At 40.0% G+C, this 18,561-nt stretch overlaps 1 protein-coding gene across 4 annotated transcripts in view; it reads right to left on the bottom strand.

The window, feature by feature from the left end:
• The window catches only part of GSAP (gamma-secretase activating protein), a 43,359-nt gene extending 32,310 nt beyond the window's left edge, over nucleotides 1-11,049 (bottom strand). For 2 of the 4 annotated variants that reach the window (XM_015882336.2, XM_015882502.2), the window contains exons 1-9: nucleotides 10,878-11,049; nucleotides 8,538-8,611; nucleotides 4,462-4,518; nucleotides 3,735-3,804; nucleotides 3,303-3,368; nucleotides 3,097-3,185; nucleotides 2,615-2,684; nucleotides 1,884-1,933; nucleotides 597-701 (exon numbers count right to left, since the gene is read on the bottom strand). In XM_015882336.2, the coding sequence (XP_015737822.1) occupies nucleotides 597-701; nucleotides 1,884-1,933; nucleotides 2,615-2,684; nucleotides 3,097-3,185; nucleotides 3,303-3,368; nucleotides 3,735-3,804; nucleotides 4,462-4,518; nucleotides 8,538-8,611; nucleotides 10,878-10,962 (666 nt within the window). In that variant the 5' untranslated portion in view covers nucleotides 10,963-11,049. The remainder of the gene's footprint in view (nucleotides 1-596; nucleotides 702-1,883; nucleotides 1,934-2,614; nucleotides 2,685-3,096; nucleotides 3,186-3,302; nucleotides 3,369-3,734; nucleotides 3,805-4,461; nucleotides 4,519-8,537; nucleotides 8,612-10,877) is intronic. The other 2 variants (XM_015882414.2, XM_032442330.1) reach the window with 1 other exon arrangement.
• Between the last annotated feature and the right edge of the window lie 7,512 nt (nucleotides 11,050-18,561).

Below are 18,561 nucleotides of genomic sequence, written 5' to 3'. Positions count from 1 at the left end.
CGATGAGGAAAAAAGAACCATTTAGTCAGTTCAAAAAGGGTATCGCAGAAATAAAACCAGGAATATGTTTTGCCATCACAGTTTGCTTTCTGTTATTTCCTAACACACGTATTTGGTGGTTAAGAGGTGAGAAAAGCAGATTTTCATGTATGCAGAATACATCAAGTGCAAACAGTCCTTCAGAAAAATTGAAAAGAAAAAACAAAGTGAGAAACCAGAGTATTTCTAGCCATGAACTTGCCCTCATTTGGTGTACTCAACAAGTCCACGTACAACATACTTTGTGTACAACTCTATAGAAAAGAGGAAATATATTCACCAGTTTTTAATAGATTTAGATCCTTTAGAACAAAACTTCTTTAAAGCAAAGAAAACTACCAAATTGACCAATCTTTACAGAAACCACTGAGACAATCAGACTTTGTGCATGCACACAAATGGCAGTTAAAGCAAGTGCTGCTTTTGATTTGGATTCTTTGAGACACTGACCGTAAAGACTGCTGTAAAGAAAACCCAGCTCACACTATTATTACCCCATACACTCAAAAGTTTGCTGCCATGAGACAGGAATAAAAACAGAATGACATTTGGTTCACCTTTGGAACAATGTAGAAGAGTCTTTGTTCTGTCATATCCCACTGTGCCCAAATGAGATCATCTGCAACTCTGACTCTTGGAAGCTGACCTAAGTTCTGAATCACCTAAAAGGAAGAAAAGAACATTAAAGGTCATCAAGCACAGTTCTGTACTGATGGTTACACACAGAGTTTGCTTTCAAGAGAAAAGCAATGACAGAACGGCTCAAATTCTATGGTGCTTGAAGAGAACACACCACTTGTTAGCAGCAGCAGAACCACCTCTGCTGTGTGCAAGATGCTCAAGTCCAAGATCAGTTTTCAGGGTGTTCCAACTGCCAGGTATTCTGAGATATCTTTGACTACAAGAAATTCACCGCTTTTACTGTGCAAAGTACATGGAAAAAAACAGATGTCACCCTTCATCAAAGACAAGGGGTGAAGAGTGAAATACCCCAGCCAGTTTAGAACCAGCTCCATTAACTATTTAGAGAAAATGGCTTAGCTCTGAAAAGGATTCCTTAAACCTCTCCTGTGACAGAGAGGACTACTGGGAGCAGAGTACAGGCTAGAATTTTGGACAATTTTTAGGATTGTATGAATCTCCACTTGGAAGACGAAGGGAGATGTCATGTCAACGCAACACAGATTCATTATTCCACTGTCTACTAGCGTGCAAAATTCACCACCTCTAAAAGCAATGATACACGTGTAGAATACCATGAAAGACTAAAAAATCAGGACCTTAATATTTTTCCATCCAAAGACTAGGTTTTCTCCATAAAACGGAACACTGGATTTTATGATGTGATCTGTCACTATACTAGAAGTATGCTGATTAATAATTTAAGCAGAATATCCACTATCAGTTTGCTGGAAACCAACTGATGTTTAAAACATAAGGAAAAAAAAAAAAGATTATAGGGAAGAAAAAAGCCTGAAACATTCTCAGTACTTAAGAGTGTATTTAAGTTGTAAGGGTTTGTTTTAAATCAGTTCTTTCTTGGGATACGTGGGCAGTCAGAAGGAAAAATAATTAGGAATTTGATTTTACAAATATGTTGAATGATTTAAAAATATATATACACTATTTCTTCTTCCAAATTCTAACATCCAGTCAAGTTTAGATCAGCAGCAACAAAAACCCCTAACTCTCCTCACAAAGCACTTGTTACATAGTTTTTTTTAAATCAGCTTTGTGGTTAGTGGAATACCTTGTCAAATCAGCTAGAATAACAAAACAGACCCTTAAGCTGCCAATTAAAGCAAAATAAAATCACCCAAACCCCAGGATTTTTCAACACTTACCACTCTGTGTTCCTCTTCTGCAACAACGTGAATATCAAATTGCTCGATGTCTTTAAAACAATACAAAACATTGCCTTAAAGCCACTCATTTTTGTATGTCTTATATAGTTAATTAATCTAATCTCTTAAAACCTATAGATGGCATCTAGGTTAGCAGCAAAGATGGGTCTCTCCAAAAACTTGTGAAAAGCCATCTCATCTTTTTTATAAGAAGGGAAGGTAAGAGGGATGAACTGACTTTTGCAAGTGCCCCCCTCTACCTACTCACTCTCATTAGGGTGAAGTTCCCACTAGATTAGGCTGAACATGTACAGTTGCTGAATCCAAAGTGCTTTTGCCCCTTTCTTATCCCGTCTGTTATGCTATTAAATCATAAACCATCTGTTATAATGAACTGGGCTGCTCTGAATTTATACAAACAGCTACAAAAGTCTAATTCAGCTTTCCTAAAAATTAAGATGACTGATGAATGTACGACCTAAGAGGAAACGAATGCGGAGTTGGCCATTCTGCTAACACTGGAAAAAAGCCTCAATGTAGCACACAGGTTTTGAAATACATTCAGGATACCAAGAATGGCTTTTCTTCTCATTGTTCCCCTCCCCCCCCCACCCAGTAAAAGGTTTTGAAAAAATAATCCATGATGATCACATTAAAGTAAAAAATAATAATTATTATAATAATTATTATAATAATAAAGAAGACAATGTATTCTCAAAACATTAACTCACATTTATCTTCTGAAACAAGCAAAAGATGACTTTCCGGAGAAGTATTTCTGCATTCCACTGGGTAAAGAAACTATACAGGAAGTTTTACAGAAGTAGGTAAATAATCAAAGTTGTTCACAGCACTCATCTACAATACTTATTTAGCCAAACAGTTTTATATGTTTAAATAAAGCCATGCACGTGCATGATGTTCTACTAATAAGAAGATCTATTATTACAGACTACAAGCTATACATCACTATTACTGAAGGCATAGGTGGATTGCAGAGAGAGGAAAAAAAACAAATAAAGAAGCAGGCTTCCTGTTAAGAGGAACATTTGAAATAGAACAGTTTATGATGTTTCTCATCCTTTCAGACTTATGAACACATTGGCAAACCATCTCTGTAACAGTTCCAAGAAACATGAGGCATTTCTGCACCCAATCGTTTTTGCATAGAGAATTACAAAATTTTTGTATTTAGTTTATTCGAATGATTTACCTGCACTCGAACACAGCTATCCACAGCCTTTAGGACTCTCACATTATTAATGGGATGAATTTCAATTAGCAAGGTTAAATACTTGGACACTGCAAAAAGAACATGTTTTAGGTAACTATCTTTTCTTACAACACAAAGTTGCATTGCTAAGGGAGGAAAAAAATTAAAGGAAAAAAAAGTACTTCTAACAGTTTAAAACAACGCACTTGCAGTACCTGACTGTAACAGCTGAGTCACTCTTTCTTCCTCTGTATACTGACGGAAGCTGACCGCTAAGCAAGAGAGAAAATACAGTAACCGTGCATGTTTGCTGTTAATCTTATTGAACAAACTTAAAAAAAAAATAATAGTAATCTGTGTTTTAAGCCCCACTCTGTGTAGGAGGCATATTTAAATGCAAGCGAGGGAAGTAAGCAAACGGTATTTTAGATTTTTGTTTCAATAATACAACAAAAACAACAGCTGTACTGACTGTACATCAACTACGCTGTTCGGTGATGCATCCATTCAAACGCACAGACCACTGTGAGCTACGTATGGTTCAAAACAGACTGAAGTAATTCAAGACACAAATACAAGATACTACTAAACTAAATCATCTTTGCCATGACAAAAAAAAATGGATGAAACATATTTACCCAGTAACGTCATTTCACTGTTGATTGAACAACTGATTATGCGTAGATCTTTCTCAAACGTATAGAGATGCTACAGAGAAATACATTAATGATGAATCATATTTTAACTGTATCAAGAAAATCTTTTAATTACTCCTCCCTAGGAAAATACTGCTGACCAGTTCATCTTTTTTTTTTTATTGCAGAAGCAAATAATTCCAAGGCCAGAAGATCCATATTTTAAGCCTCAATCATACCATATCTTCTTCTCATTTGTTTGTTTCTTACTAACTCCTCCAAGCTTCATGTTGCCACTGGAGCTACCCAGCAAACTTTTACAGCAATATGAAATTTAACCCATTTGCAAAGGACCACTATCATGGTTCCAGCCACTGAACTGTGGTACCTTCCACTTTAGAACCATTTCTCATAAACAGAAGCACCAGACAGACTGAACAGGTACACAGAACAAGACAGAACAACATTAATTTTTAAGGACATATGCTCAGAGAGATGTCTTCAATTAGTTGTATTGAAACAAAGACTGTATGACACTGCATGACACTGCACTCCTCCTGAGCCATCCAGAGCTATTTACTCTTAATAGTACTGAGCAAAATTTGAGAACCTTCCCATTCTCTTCTCTCCTCTGTTTCAAACAAACCTAAAAGTCCTTATGGACATAACACACTGTGCTGTAAGGCATCAAAACCTAAAATGCTACAGCAGGCAACAATATTGGTCTCACCTCATTTTCTTTAGTTTGAAGGTCATACAATCCAATATGGGTACTTCTCTGATTTCCCTATGAATGAAAAGAACACATCGTCAACACTGACAATGAATATACATATTTAAACACAATTTTTAACTTTTTTTTAAAAAATTTTAAATACATTTTTTTCCTACTCCACTCTCTTCTTTTGTCTCCCCTTCCATTGACACACATCCACTTATACTTCCCTGGTAGTTAATTACCTCATTCCAAGAAGAGGAGGCAAGAACGAGAACAACTACTAGTCAGTCTCCTGCCCACAAGCTGTGCCATATGCCATGTGCCCCTCTCTCACTTTGGTTCTCAGCTGTTTTCATTTATAGGCAGTATGGCAAGGAAAAGATAATACTAAGAATGAAAGGGGACCACAGGACGGCTTGAGTTAGAAGGGAACTTAAAGATGATCACACCTGGTGAGGTGTGCCTCATGCTGTGCACATAAAAGGTGCATCTGAGATTACAGAACCCAAAACCCTGAATGTAGCACCAGTCACAATGCCAACCATCCACCTGAGAATATGTTGGCCCCAGGAAGCCTGCAGGGTGGGAATCCAAACCTCAGTGCACCAAAACAGAGCACAGAAACATCACCACACACAGCTTCCAGTGACCTGGCTGCAGGTTGGGAAAAAAATTTAAGCTCTACCTTAGGAAACAATTATTTGAAGGCTAAATATATTTCTTAAGTGCAAATTACACCATTAGCCTGATGCTTATTGGTAAAAACATACAGTGATTTATTTTTTTAATATTCCTAAGGCTTTACAGAAGGCAACTTTCTTCCTGTCACATTTTAGCATGCTTTAAATTTTCAAACTATGCTTTAATGGGAAAAAAAAACAAAAACCCACATTTAATTCTGCTCTATGGTGCACATTTCATATGCAGCTGAAATTCATTTGCATACTCAAGGTACATGTGCTAAATTGAAATTACATCCATCTACACAGCCTTGTACTCAAACAATAAACATCTTTGTTTTTAACTACTGCTGGAGGGGTAGGGAGCAGAAATCTATGGTTATTTACAAAGCTGTGGCATTTTGCTTTATGATGTTAAAACAAAAGCGTGAACATTCTCTTTCTCAAAGGTCTATCTGCGAGTATCTCATTATTGCTGTAGCAATGACAAAATTCTCTGACTTCTAACTTAAACAAGGAAAACAAAACGTCTTTATGTTAAGACACAAGCCTCGGGTCTACTACCTCAATATTAAGCAAGTGATTTCACAAGCAGCCATTCTTTCCAAAAGTGTCTGAAACTCTTACCCACAATACTTAGCTACTGAAAAATACTCTTCACAAGACTGGTAGCAGCACTGTCAGTGCATAAGCTAATACACTTGTCAGCTTCTCGGCAAAGATTCTTGCTACAGCTTTGCAAAACAGAAGCATATCTGTTATAAGTATCTTCCTTTAAGCCAACTTTCAATGCCAGGAAAGACAGACACTTTATGGTATCACGCAATACTCCAAAACATGCTTGACAATAAAGCTCATTCTCCACCTATTCCTGGTTTTAGGGGAATGCACTTGGTTTTCTTCCATTTGGTAAAGACTGCTTTCCATTTGTGTTTATTAGGAGACAAGCCAGGACAGCATTGTTTAGTTAACATCCTTGTTTGTGCGCTGTCCTCACCAACGTCACTGAAAGTTTGCTGCCACAAAACCTAGAGGAAAGAATCACATATAGCTGCTCTTGCAACAGTGGTAGCTCATGAGTTATAAATAGTTTGTAGAGAAAGGGGAGAGAAAGAAAGAAAAAGAGAGAGGTTGAACTTCATTCAGGAACTGAGTAAGATCTGTAGTTTGCCAGAAGCAGTAGTTACAGTAATGGTGATTTCTCCACATTAAGTTTAAGGAAACAAGCTGCAGACAGTAAAATCAGTATATTTTCTCCAAGTATGCATTCTAGTTCAATGATATTCATTAGTAGAACAAAACAACCAAGTGCAATCTACAGTTATCACTTAGAATAAACTTATAACAATCTGAAAGAAACTGGGGCCCAAAGCTACTCCTTGTTCACAAAGATACATACACCAAGACTCTTTTCCTTTATTGAATTCTTGTTATAGTAAAGAGTAAAAAAGACAAAGATGGACACAGCCCCACCAACACCTGCCTTCTGTTTTTTCTCATGAACAGATTCCTTTTTATAGAAATACCACTCTAATCCTGAGAGGAAAAAATCAGCCCTGGTATTTCAGTCCTGCGTTAAAGTATCACCATCCCCAAGGTGTTTCTGCAGCTAATTTAAGAGTGCACAGGCATCAGAGAAGGCTGTGTTAATAACTCAGGTCCCTGTCTGTTCCAGTCAGTGGCTGAGAGCTATGCAGCTACAGACTGGGCTGCAACATGTGCACTCCCAACTCCTTCCCAGTATGAACCTACATGCTGGTTCTTTGGTCAGCTGATTCACTTGAGAAAGATCTGACTACTTCATAGCAGTAAAAGAACAGGAAAAGAAGCAACAATGGCAAATCCTTCAGGCTGATGTGTGAGCGGTAACAACTGCAGCACAGCTGTGCACTTTGCTACCTTTAGCCCTGGGACTTTCTCATCCAACCACACGTATCACACCAACTGCTGAGATCACCTTCTTCCTCAAATCAGGAAGCCACAGCAAAGATGTCTGTACCTCCTTGTGTGTGTGGACTTCGCTTCCAGATTTGAGGAACTACATTTACACATTTGAATCCTCCTCTGCATCTCTGGCACTTCAGTCAATGAAGCCTAGTGAGTATTTGTTCACCTCCTCCACTTTGTACAGCTCCTCCCAAAGGCTGTGGGAGATGGGACGCTACAGGCAGCCGTTTCTCTAAATTCCAGCTTCCATCACATCTGCACCAACTACAGCGGCAGTTCAAACACCTAGATGCAAGCAGACACCCACACTAAGATGGAGTATCCAGCTACATCTCGCCCCTTTTGCCAGCTGCAAAAGCCCAAACAACACTCAAGGCAGATGGACTCATCTGTCAAAAGCCCAAGAAAGGAAGGAGTCACCCAAAGCTTAGTGTGAGATTTCACTGGCATTGGAAAGCAGCAACACCACACATACGCAGGTCTCCTGTAGAGCTAGATGGATCAGTTTCATTAAATCTTTACAGAACTTCGAGCAAGGCAAAACATGACACTTTCTTCAGTATTGCCTTTATGATGATTGTTGTCTTGCAGACTCTCCTCCCTATGCTTGTACTAAAGGAAACATCCACCCACAGTTAAAGTCTGTTATACCTTGATGAAGGCCTCGCCTCTTCCCTTAACCCTAGGTAAGCTGGACAGCTGAGACAGAGTGGAATGAAAAGCAGCTCTATTCTGCAGTCTGCTACCTCCACTTTGTGCTTTCCAAGAGCCAAGACCCTCCAGAATCCACCCAGGTTATCAGATTGCTCTGAGCTGCACAGCAAAGAACCACAGTCAGGAAACCTTAAACCATTCAGAAATTTCTTGGAACTACATGAGTTTCAACCTGATATGAAAAGGATAGCTCTAGTACTTCAATACATCAAATAAGGTAAGGTGAAATGAGACTACGTGCAATAACGTGCTACAGATGCATCCTAAAGCAACAAAAAGCAAATAGCAGAGTTAGAGTTACAAATATGGCATCTTAGCATACACACTGGTAGGACTCAATATTTAATTTTGAATATTGAGTTATTTAATATTGAAGCAGTGCATACGAATCTAGCAGTCAGACTTCCTTAAGAAATTCTGAGGGCGAAAGAACATGCTGCTTATGAAGAGCTGAACTGTTGTGGAAATGGCTTTTCATTCAAGGAGAGATTCTGGCCCCAAAAAATCAACAGCAAAAGCCTGACAACCTGATGAGGTCAGTGCTTTACTCCCCACTTCATTACTCTTAATGTTTGACTGAACTGGAGATGGGTATTTTCTCATTGCCCAAACCTCCAATTTGCAACTTAAGTTCTCGTGTTCTAATTCTTGTTGCAAGAGAAATAAATTCACGTGCAAGGCCTACAGTATAGGCAAACACAGTAATATTCTCAGGAATACTTTCACAAAGCACCAAGACAGACTTACCTTCCAGGTATAAATAATCTTCCCATTTCTTTCAACATTCACAACGTGAAGTGCTGATGAATTCTCAGAAGTATCTGAAATTATAACAAAAGACACAAGATCTTTGCTTGAGTTCGCTCCTCCCACACAGACACATTTGAAGTGAAGATACCAGGTACATTTTGTGTATTAATACACAAATAATACATATGTGTATTTATACATGCCAGAAATTACTACCTTTTGAAAAAACAGATCAAATATTTCTTACACTGTGATTTAATTCTTGGACTTCAAAACAAAAAGATCCTCAGAACACCACACAGAGGTAGATGGAGCATGAGAAGTGCCAGCTGCCTCAGCTCCCTAAGGAGTGCTTAGAAATAAATGATGCCTTCAGAGATCAGCTCTACAACAAAAACAAGAGCCACAACACCAAACTATATATACATGCAACATATTGACAGGTACAAGAGAACTAAGCAATGCAGAACAAGAGAAAGGAAAACACCGGGGAAGGAAAAACAAAAGATATTGTACCACAGGTGACAAAAGTGCGTCTTTTCTCAAGTCTTTGTATTCTAATCACTGTAATCACCAGAAGTGTGTTTACCTTGGATGGAACTTATATTTAAAGAAGAAATTTTGCTCTTAATAAGCCTGAGAGCTGCATGAGTGGCCTTGATTTTAAGATAAAGGTAGCGTGTAAATAGGAACAAGAATTCTCTGCAACTCTAGGCAAGCATTACTTTGCAGTTACCACAAAGCCGTGACTGGAGAAAGGGAGGTGAAACTTAGATTCACAAGCCTAAAACAATGAGCCTTGCCAGTACAGATTGTGGTGGTAAGAAAAAAAACTGCTCAGAAATATTATCAGAGGTGAATAATTTTGATGTGAGAGAACAGAGAAAATCCTCAGCATATATCTAACAATAAATCCCTTTCAACTGGCTTGGTGTTTGATACAAATTACACCTAGCCGTACACTGTCCGTGGGAATATGTAACCAAAGGAGAAGAGGCAATGATCCCCAGCTTGGGGAAGTCCTGCAGTAAAGCTTTGCATGTAGAATTACAACTTCTTCCTCATCTCACAGCTTCACCCAGCAGATGAAGGGCTGCAAACAAAGCCAACCCAACCTGCCTGCCCAGCAAACAGCCCTTATCGACATGCACAAGAGAACACGTTTTGATTTCCTGAAAGCCATTATATGGAAATCATACAAAAATGAGTGGAATTAAGAGAGCTGTGCTGGTTCTCTTCACCTGCCACTCCCCTCCCTCGATCACAGCTACTCCCAGACGAACACCTTCCTGCTACCTCCACAATGAACACAGAGATTACTTGATTACACGGGTTTTTATATTTTTTCCTCAACACCCTTCAGGGGAAACCCAATACCTCACAGCTAAGTAAACTTTCTGGTGTACGTGAAATAAACATTATCAGATCTCCCATCTGGCAGTGTGGGAAGCACCTTGTTTTATGAAGCCAAACTTGCTGATATGCTCTGACTTACAGACAGGTTTCCTGTGGGACAGCAGAACTTTGAGGTAGAGGGAGGTAGGTTAGTTAACTAAATACAACCAAAGGACCTGGATGCAGCACACAACCACCCTGTGTTCCTACTACAGCCACAATTATGCTGCTCAAATCAACGCCCAGACGAAGGCTTTCAGCAGGTTCTGAAAAGCAGAACTTGACCAGCTTGCTTGTAGACAGATGAGAGCAACCACAAGCACAATACGAACACCACAGGGCAAAGAACATGGCATGGTCCCTCTTATTCCAACCACCTGCTCTCACCCTGCCAGGACATCCAACACCTCACCCGATTTCAATTAGCACTTCTTTACCACACACACACAAAGGGGAGTTTGGGTTGTTTTATTTTCAGCTGTGTGGGTTTTGTGCGTTGTTTTGTTGTTGTTTTTTTTTTTTCTTTCTTCTTCCCCAGAAGGGCTGTGTGGTAGAAGAGGCACACTAGAATTCTTTTGGGAACAAACTGGAGAACAGGGCTACAAATGAAGAACCTAACAGTACAGGAGGAGCAACAGAAGCTTCTCGGGACTCCGCCACCCCGGTCCGCAGTGACCGAGGGCAGAACCCCGCACAGAGGCGGGCTCTGTCCGGCCGCTCGCCCCGCCGCCATTTCCCCGTCCCCCTGTGGCCTCGAGGCGGCCCGTCCCTGGCGGAAGGAGCGGGGCGGCCGTACCGGGAGCGGCTCGCGGGGACTGACGCCCGGCTCGGCCTCTCCGCCCACCGAAGGGCACCGCACGGAGGCGGCTGGAAGCGGAGAGAGAGGGAAGGAGGGAGCGATCTCTCCTCAGCGCTGCCCCGCGCCCGCCAGCGCAGCGTTACCTAAAGCCGAGGCCCAGCCCCGCGCCGCCAGCCAGGGCACCACGTCCCTCTGCAGGTCAAACTCGGCTGCCAGGTGAAGCAGCATGACAGCCCCACCACACAACACTGCCAGCTGCCCACCTCACCGCGCCGGCTGCTGCGGGGCGGCCTCCGCCATGGGCCGGCCCCTAGATCCCGCTCGGCGCCTATTGGGAGGGCTGGGCGTCAATCAGCCGGCCCCGGGCTCACATCGCATCTTACCTCAGGAGAGGTAAAGCTTAGCGAGATGCTCAGGGTCTTCAGGCTGAGTTACCGGGTTTTTGTTTGCTTTGGTGGGATTTTGTAATTATTTATTTATTTTTAGCAATTGAAAATACTCGTAGCACCGATAAGATGCTGTTGGTGGCTATCTATAGTCTGACTGTAATTACCGTTTCCCCTCTGACGCTGATGTCAGCAGCTAAAAGCGGCCCAGATGTGGACAGGCTGTAGTAGCACGTACCAAACCGCAGCACTGCAAGGACTGAGCAGCTTCAGCCACTTCTAACTGCATGTACTGGGTTTTTACCCTCACTGCTAAGCTTGGAAGCTATATATAAAGATCAGACCGGAATCAGGTATGTCATCTGAGTGCAGGTGAGAAGCAAGTTGTTCCTCAAATATAAAAAGGCATGACATTACTTAAGCCTGTTTTGGTTTTTGTTCCAGTGACAGAGCCCATCTTTCAAGTAACAACAGACAGTTGCAGATTTGGGGCTGTACTCTCTAATATGTAACGTGGGGCAGAGCAAGCAAGCTTTCTTTCAGGAGGATTTGCAGTGCTGCAAATGAAGCTACATGTGCTCTTTCTCCTCAGGATAATCACTGTTTGCTGCAGCAGCTGTCACCTGAATAGTGCCAAACACTTTCAGCTGGGATGGAGTTTCTTCTTTCTCTGCCAGCATTCCCCTTCTTATCTGATGCCTTTTTTTTCTCTCACCCCCACCTTTAATGTTCAGTGCAAATATCTATTTCCTTTACAACTGTAAAAGACAACTCACAGCTTTAGATCTCATTATATAAAACTTGTGATTTCCTGAACTGGCATTCTGGCTATACATGTTATAGGCTGTATCTGCAGGAGCAAATATCCAGACTGAATTCCTAGAAGCACAACGCATTCCTTGGAAACCACAAAACTGACTCATTCAGTGCACTTCAAGTAACAGTGCAGTGTGTGATACCACTTCAGTCCACATACAGAAAATTAAAAGCTTGACACAAAAACCATAAACATCTAAAAAACAGCCCTTGACATTTTCTTCGGTGAGCTTTGCATTCAGGCAGAGTTCTTGATGTAGTCTTAGTCACTTCAGCTTTGCTAGATAGAGGAAGAAGCTCTTGCTTTTAAGAAAGAATGCTTATTCTTATCACTGCCGAGTGAAATTAGTGCTATAATCCATTTCAGGACTTTCTTCCCTCTTATTTGCATTGTGAAACCAAACAAGGAATTTCACTTTCTATTTCTATTCCATTTCCCTTTCTGATGATCTCACTCAGTCAGTTTGGATTTCTACAGCCAGACTGGATATTTATGTAGGTAAAGGAGGTGATTCCAATGGAACAATATGCAGTATGAGGATGTGAAAATAAAGCTCTTATATATATGTGATATATATATATGTGTGTGTGTTATATGTTTATTTTAATCAGGAATCTGTTCCTTTCCTACTAATGGGAGGATCTCCCTGGAGTTTTTAGCTGCAGTGGTTCTTGAACAAATTCAGCATTAATAGGCTCACCTATCATCAAAGGACAGTGGCCCTGCTGATCACACTGCATCCTGCATCAAGATTTTCTGCCGCTGGCAAAAGTTGTTGTGCTAATTGCACATGTGCCTATCATCACTTTACAAACAGTTCATGGGGCAGGAATTACAAAATCATACCTTTAAGCAAGTGTGAAGCTGATACGATTGACTGCCAACTTGGCATTAACCAGTCTAACATGCCTTTCAGCTCTCAACAGAATAAAGACTCGTTCATGCCTATCAATGAGAAGGAAAAGATTATATACAGAGCCATAAATCATTGATGTGTTCCACATCAGGAAATTATACTTAAGCCTTCTTATCTTAGTGGGAACCGACAGAATGAATATCTGAAATAATTATTTAAACTCATGACAGCCTGGCAAACAGCTCATAACTTCTTTTGAAAGTCCTGCTTACCAAGGCCACCCTCTTTTCCCACCGCTTGTGCAACAGAGGATTTATTGTGATCTTGTCTAGACAGTTGTTTCCTTGAGGAACATTTTAAAGCAGTTGAACACAAAATATGTCAGTTGGTTTCCTCAAGGAGATGGTTGCTATGTTTATTAAATCATCTAGAAAAAAAAGCAATTAAGATACCGCTAGTATTTTTGTAGGAAGAATGAAAGCTGTGATTCAAGAGTGGTAGAGTAAAACGTCCTTATCTCAGCATATGAAAGACATCTCGCTCGTTATCTTTCATCACAAGATGTCAACATAAAACAGTAGATTCACGGAAGTCAGTCAGTATCCATTACAGATCCAGTGCTCCATGGACATGTTTTTCTATGCTTTGTTTAATAATTAATCATAGGATATAATCTCCTAACTACTAATGATAATGTTTCTGTTGTGCTACTCATGCTCCTATTAAACAATACTTTATTCTTTAAATAGTTCAGCTCAAGTCCATTACATGCTCAAGCCAATAACGTGTTTCAAGTCGAGGAGACTTTGAAAACAATTAAGGTCTTCCTCAAAGTGAGGGAGGGAAACAGAGCAGAGCATAACGCAGCCTATGGCCATATCCCAAGTGGCCTTTTTTTTCCTACCAGTTCTCTCCTTATGGCCCAGGCACTAAAGCTCCTTTGTTCTTCACATGGAATAACCCCTGCTAACACTGATGAAAGCTCTGTGAACACACATGGTCTCAACAGCTGTTGAAGGAACTCTTTGCTCTGTTTATTCTTCCAGCTACAGCCTTATTAGGTCTAATCAGTAGCGGTTTTTGTAACTTGCCCTTTTTTCCTTTGTGATCTTTCCGTTTTGACTTCATTTTGTGTTATAAGAGAACGCTGTCAATACTCTGCAATAGATTCATCACTGTTAAGGAACAGATGCAATAATTCATTTGTCAGCACATTGATTCCGATTTGCTTTTAGATATGATTTTATTTTCAGTGTTATATAAAATATATAAAAGAAACTCTTAACACAGGCTTTCCAAAGAGGTACATTGGGGACTACAAACATGGACAGCACAGGATGAGCATATTGGTTGAATTTATCCTTACTGAGCTTCAGCCGTCTTGAAAATAGGATTCTGGTGTGACATGTTTGTTTAGTTTCTTGCTAGTCAATGAAGAAAGATAAGAATCCCAGAGAACGACTGATACAGCCCAGGACTGGCACTTATTTTAGGGCACATCTTATAAATCCAACCCAGATGTGGATGGGCCTCGTACTCCCTCCACCTGCAGTCATACCCACCAGCCACCTGCAGCTGGAGGAAAGCAGGGCTGCAATTAGAAAATCTGCCTGCAATTAAATCACACGGTGTAATTTGAAAAGAGTCCCTGAGGGTGTGGTTTGATGAGCAGCTGATCTAAGGACTCATGGCCTTGAAAGGAGGGTGTCACACCCCCTTTCTTTCCCCCCCACCCCCCAACCTTGCTTGCTTTTTTCTTTTCCTCCTTCCCTCATCCACAGGTCATCCCTCGTCTATGTTTACCAGTCCTGCTGCACATCTGGTGTCTCTGTGATCCAACTCTAGTTGCTAACCCACAAAGTCTATTGGTTTTTATTTAATGATTTAATTTTCTGCCACGTGATTAAGGTGTCTCAGGTCACAGAAAGCTTTTACAAGTGCCAGTTATTGTAAAAGGAAGTACTGTTAATGTGCATCTGGCAGCAGGGAAGGGAACAGAAGAATTGGAGACCTCCCTGTACTGGCAGCAGTGAAGAGGCAGAGCCGCACAGCACATTCAGAGCCTTTGCTGGAGGTTGACAGACATTTTCCTTTAGCTTTTGGTGTGAAAGAAACAGTCATTTTCACCCCGCATTGCTCTTGGCCGTTGCCTGGCCACCACTTGTATGGCTTCCAAACCAGAGCAGCAATCCAACTGAAAAATAACCCTGAGGGGAGAGAGCAGAAGGTGGTTTCTGTAATATCATCTACCCATCAAGTTTCCTCCATGATGGAAGAAACCCTTATACTCACCAAAATCTTGTATAGAAGTGGGAACAAGACATTGGTGCTTGGCAAAGGGCCTTTGGGCATTGCAGGTCTCAGTGCTGCAGCACAGCTTGGACATCTTCTGTTTCTGCCAAACCACAACCTGGGGATGGGGTTAGTTGTCCAGAGGACATGTGCTTCTTTCCACTTACAAGAAGCACAGTCCAGGTACTAACTGTTAGCTGATCTAAGTTAGATGACAAAATCCCATACTTGTATCATTTACCCGATTTCCTGTTTCCACTGGAATCCATAGAAACTAGTTCTTAATACCTTATTTGTATCTCATAACAACCCTTCCTTTGATGCAGTATAACAATTTAAATATATTCAGATTAGTCCCTCAAATCTGAATGCTTTTCCCTGGCACATGCTAAAAATATCTTTAATTTATTATACACATTAGTTCCAATAAATGCCTCGTTAATAAACAAAGGGGGTGTACTTCCTTAGTCACGCAGCAGTTTCTTTTCCAAAATACATTCAAAATTCTATCATCTGACCTCCTTTAACAATGAGGTATTTATAGGATCCGTAAGGCCCTTATCCTCCAACCATGACTCAGCCAAAACCCACAACTGACCTTATCACCTCCTGCAGTCTGTTCATATAGCCTTGTTCATGTGAAGAGCTTTTATTCACCAACCCGGCCTGGGGAGCATATTCTCATCAGTATGAAGTTGCAGGCTTGATGCCCGGTCCATCTGCACTTGGGAAATGTCACAGAATCAAGTCATAAACATGCATATATTATTTTTACAATGTTATATATATACAAAACAAGGGAAAAATATACAGTCAACTTCTGCGTCCAGTACCACAGGGATAAACAGAGTCTATGTACTTTAGATTTTCGCAGCTACAAACAAAACAATTGAATTCTCCCTATTTTGGAAGAGAGTGTATTTATTTTTAGAAGAAAGCAGTTACCAAATTTCTGAATCATAGCAATTATTACTAAATGCAATGGTTTTCAATGATACATAATCATTTTAAAGTAAAATATTGTTTCAGTGTTAGGCTCAACATGACAACAGTAAATTGTATTGTTTAATGTCATAATTATGCCAATATTCGTACATGAGAAGAGCCAAATCTTCTGAAAAAAACCACAACAGATTACATTGTGAACATGCATAACAGCAAATGATTGTAAGTGCTTAAAAACACCGTGTATCATGTGATCATGAATTAGCCAGTAAATCATACGTAACATCATTAGAACATTTGTGCCACGATGGTTTAGCTCAGTTATCTACACATGATGGTATCACAGACATGGATACAATTAGATGTTCAAGAAAAAGATGCGAAGAGTCCATAGCGAACAAAAAAAAATAGCCCTCATGATCTATGACTACTATTGCTGTTCCTAACAGTTATTTTCCTTTATGGTACAGGCTGATAACCTTTCTTGAAGCTAATATCTCATCATTAGTGAAGCTGAATAGAAAGATGGGTCTGTATCAAAAATACCCTCAACCGTCTACTATCCTTCAGTTTGTATTCTTCCATTTATAAAGGTTCTAAACAGATAAAATTGAGATATTTCCAAAATATATTGTTACATACCTATCTATCTCATTTTCTTATTTTGTCCTTTTAAAGTGAAAGAATCCAACATTTCAAGTGCTTTTCTAAGTCCCCAGTGCTTTTTTCCACTCAGTTCTGAAACATTTCATTTCCCTTGTATTGTATTATACTCATAGCAAATCTATATTTATTGAATATATGAATCATTAGTATATCATGTGAAGGTGTTTTGTAGCTCCTGTATTTTATTTGTTCTTTCGAATATGGGTGAGCAGTATAACAGAGTCTTCAGTTAGCTGTCTGTTACAGTACCTAGGCCTTTTTCTTGAGTACTTACAGTAAAGGTAGAATCAGTTTTGTTTATGTTGAGTTCAAGCAGTCCCTTCAATCAGCACTATTGTGTTAACCAGCCTTTGACATCATCTGTTGATATTGCCAGTTGGGATACTTTTACAAGCCATTGGAGCTTTTTTGTTTTCTTTTATAGTTCTAATTGAACTTAAAACCAAACACTGGCTACCTGCAAATGTTACCAACTTAGAACACACTTTCTTTTCTAATAATTTTAAAATTTATATGGATATCTCTCCAAAACTGCATAGTAGCACTTCATTCTACTGTAGTTACCTTCTTTGTGTACTTAGTGGGATGTATTTCCTCACTGTGATAATAAAGCAACATCTTTGAGGTTGGCTTGGAGAAAATGTATAGGATGATTAAAGGATATATATAGTTTAACATCCTTCCTCCTCTTGTTTTTCTGTTTGTTTTTTCTAGTTTCTTCACATTTGCAGTTCAACTGCCACTTCCATGAAAGAAGGTTTGCAGGTACATACATCTTTCCTTGATTTGAAGACATACAGCTCGGAGCAGCGGCAGAAAGGAGCAGCCCCCAGTCAGCCATGCTGCAAGTTGAGATCGAGCATCTTTTCCCTCCCAAGAACAGTCCACAGCCATAGTGGAAAGCACACCACATCTGCCCTGGCCATTGCATTACTAGCATTAGAGATCTCTTACTGTACCCCAGGACGATCTTTTCAGCTAATATTAGCAAGTTCAGTATTTGCAAGCAGTACCTACAAGAGTACCTGTAGTTTTATGAAGGTTACATGTGTATAAATGCTAGTTCTAGATCTGGTTTCAGCTCTTTTATTCATTCCAGCTCTCTTATATAGTCCTGTTTAATGATTAATGTTTAATTGAGCCTGGTGTCCAAGAGGAGTAGTCCTTACGCCTTGTTGTTGTTGTTTTTTTCCTCCTAAGGTCTCCAGGTTCACTTCCTTACCTCCAAAGCACTGCTGCTTTACATAGCAGTGCCAGTTTCCCTACGAGCGTGGACCATCCAGCTTTCTCCTTCATCTGCTCTTCTGCACTCCACTCTTTGTGCCTTCAGAAAAGGTCAGTTCCAGATGCTGCAGAGAAAGCTGCAAGAAGCACTGTGGTTGTCAGCTAAAGATATTCTGCAACTGTCTTCAAAGTTAAGTTTCATCCTGATCTCTAAATCTGTCAGATTTCCCCAGAAACAGACAGATACATGGCACAAAGATGAACATTTAATATTACAGGATGTTTAGATTAATTAGAACTCTCTGTCTTCTTATAGTCCATAAAAATGTATAATTCCTTTTTAAATTTTGGCCTCAGTGATCTTTTTTATCTACGGCCTAATTAGTGAGTATATGAGAAGTAAGACAGAGGTACAAAGGGAATTATTTAAGAAACTGCCTTCATTTAATTGCTTTGAGTTAAAGTCAACTCCTGCTCTAACTTTCCTACATAGCATTTTTTAGTCTTCTAATGCTCTTTTCAATCTTTTCTAAGTTAAACACAATCTTTTAAAGCTGTCTCTTCTGACTGGAGGCTTTTTGTTCTTATAGCCTTTCCTGGATGACTTCTGAAGAAACATTTTGGAATACTTTCTTTAAAAG

The sequence above is a fragment of the Coturnix japonica genome, chromosome 1 (assembly GCF_001577835.2).
Source record: "Coturnix japonica isolate 7356 chromosome 1, Coturnix japonica 2.1, whole genome shotgun sequence".
NCBI lineage: Eukaryota > Metazoa > Chordata > Aves > Galliformes > Phasianidae > Coturnix > Coturnix japonica.
Note: the sequence above shows the minus strand (reverse complement) of the source record. Positions and strands in the feature narration are given on the sequence as shown.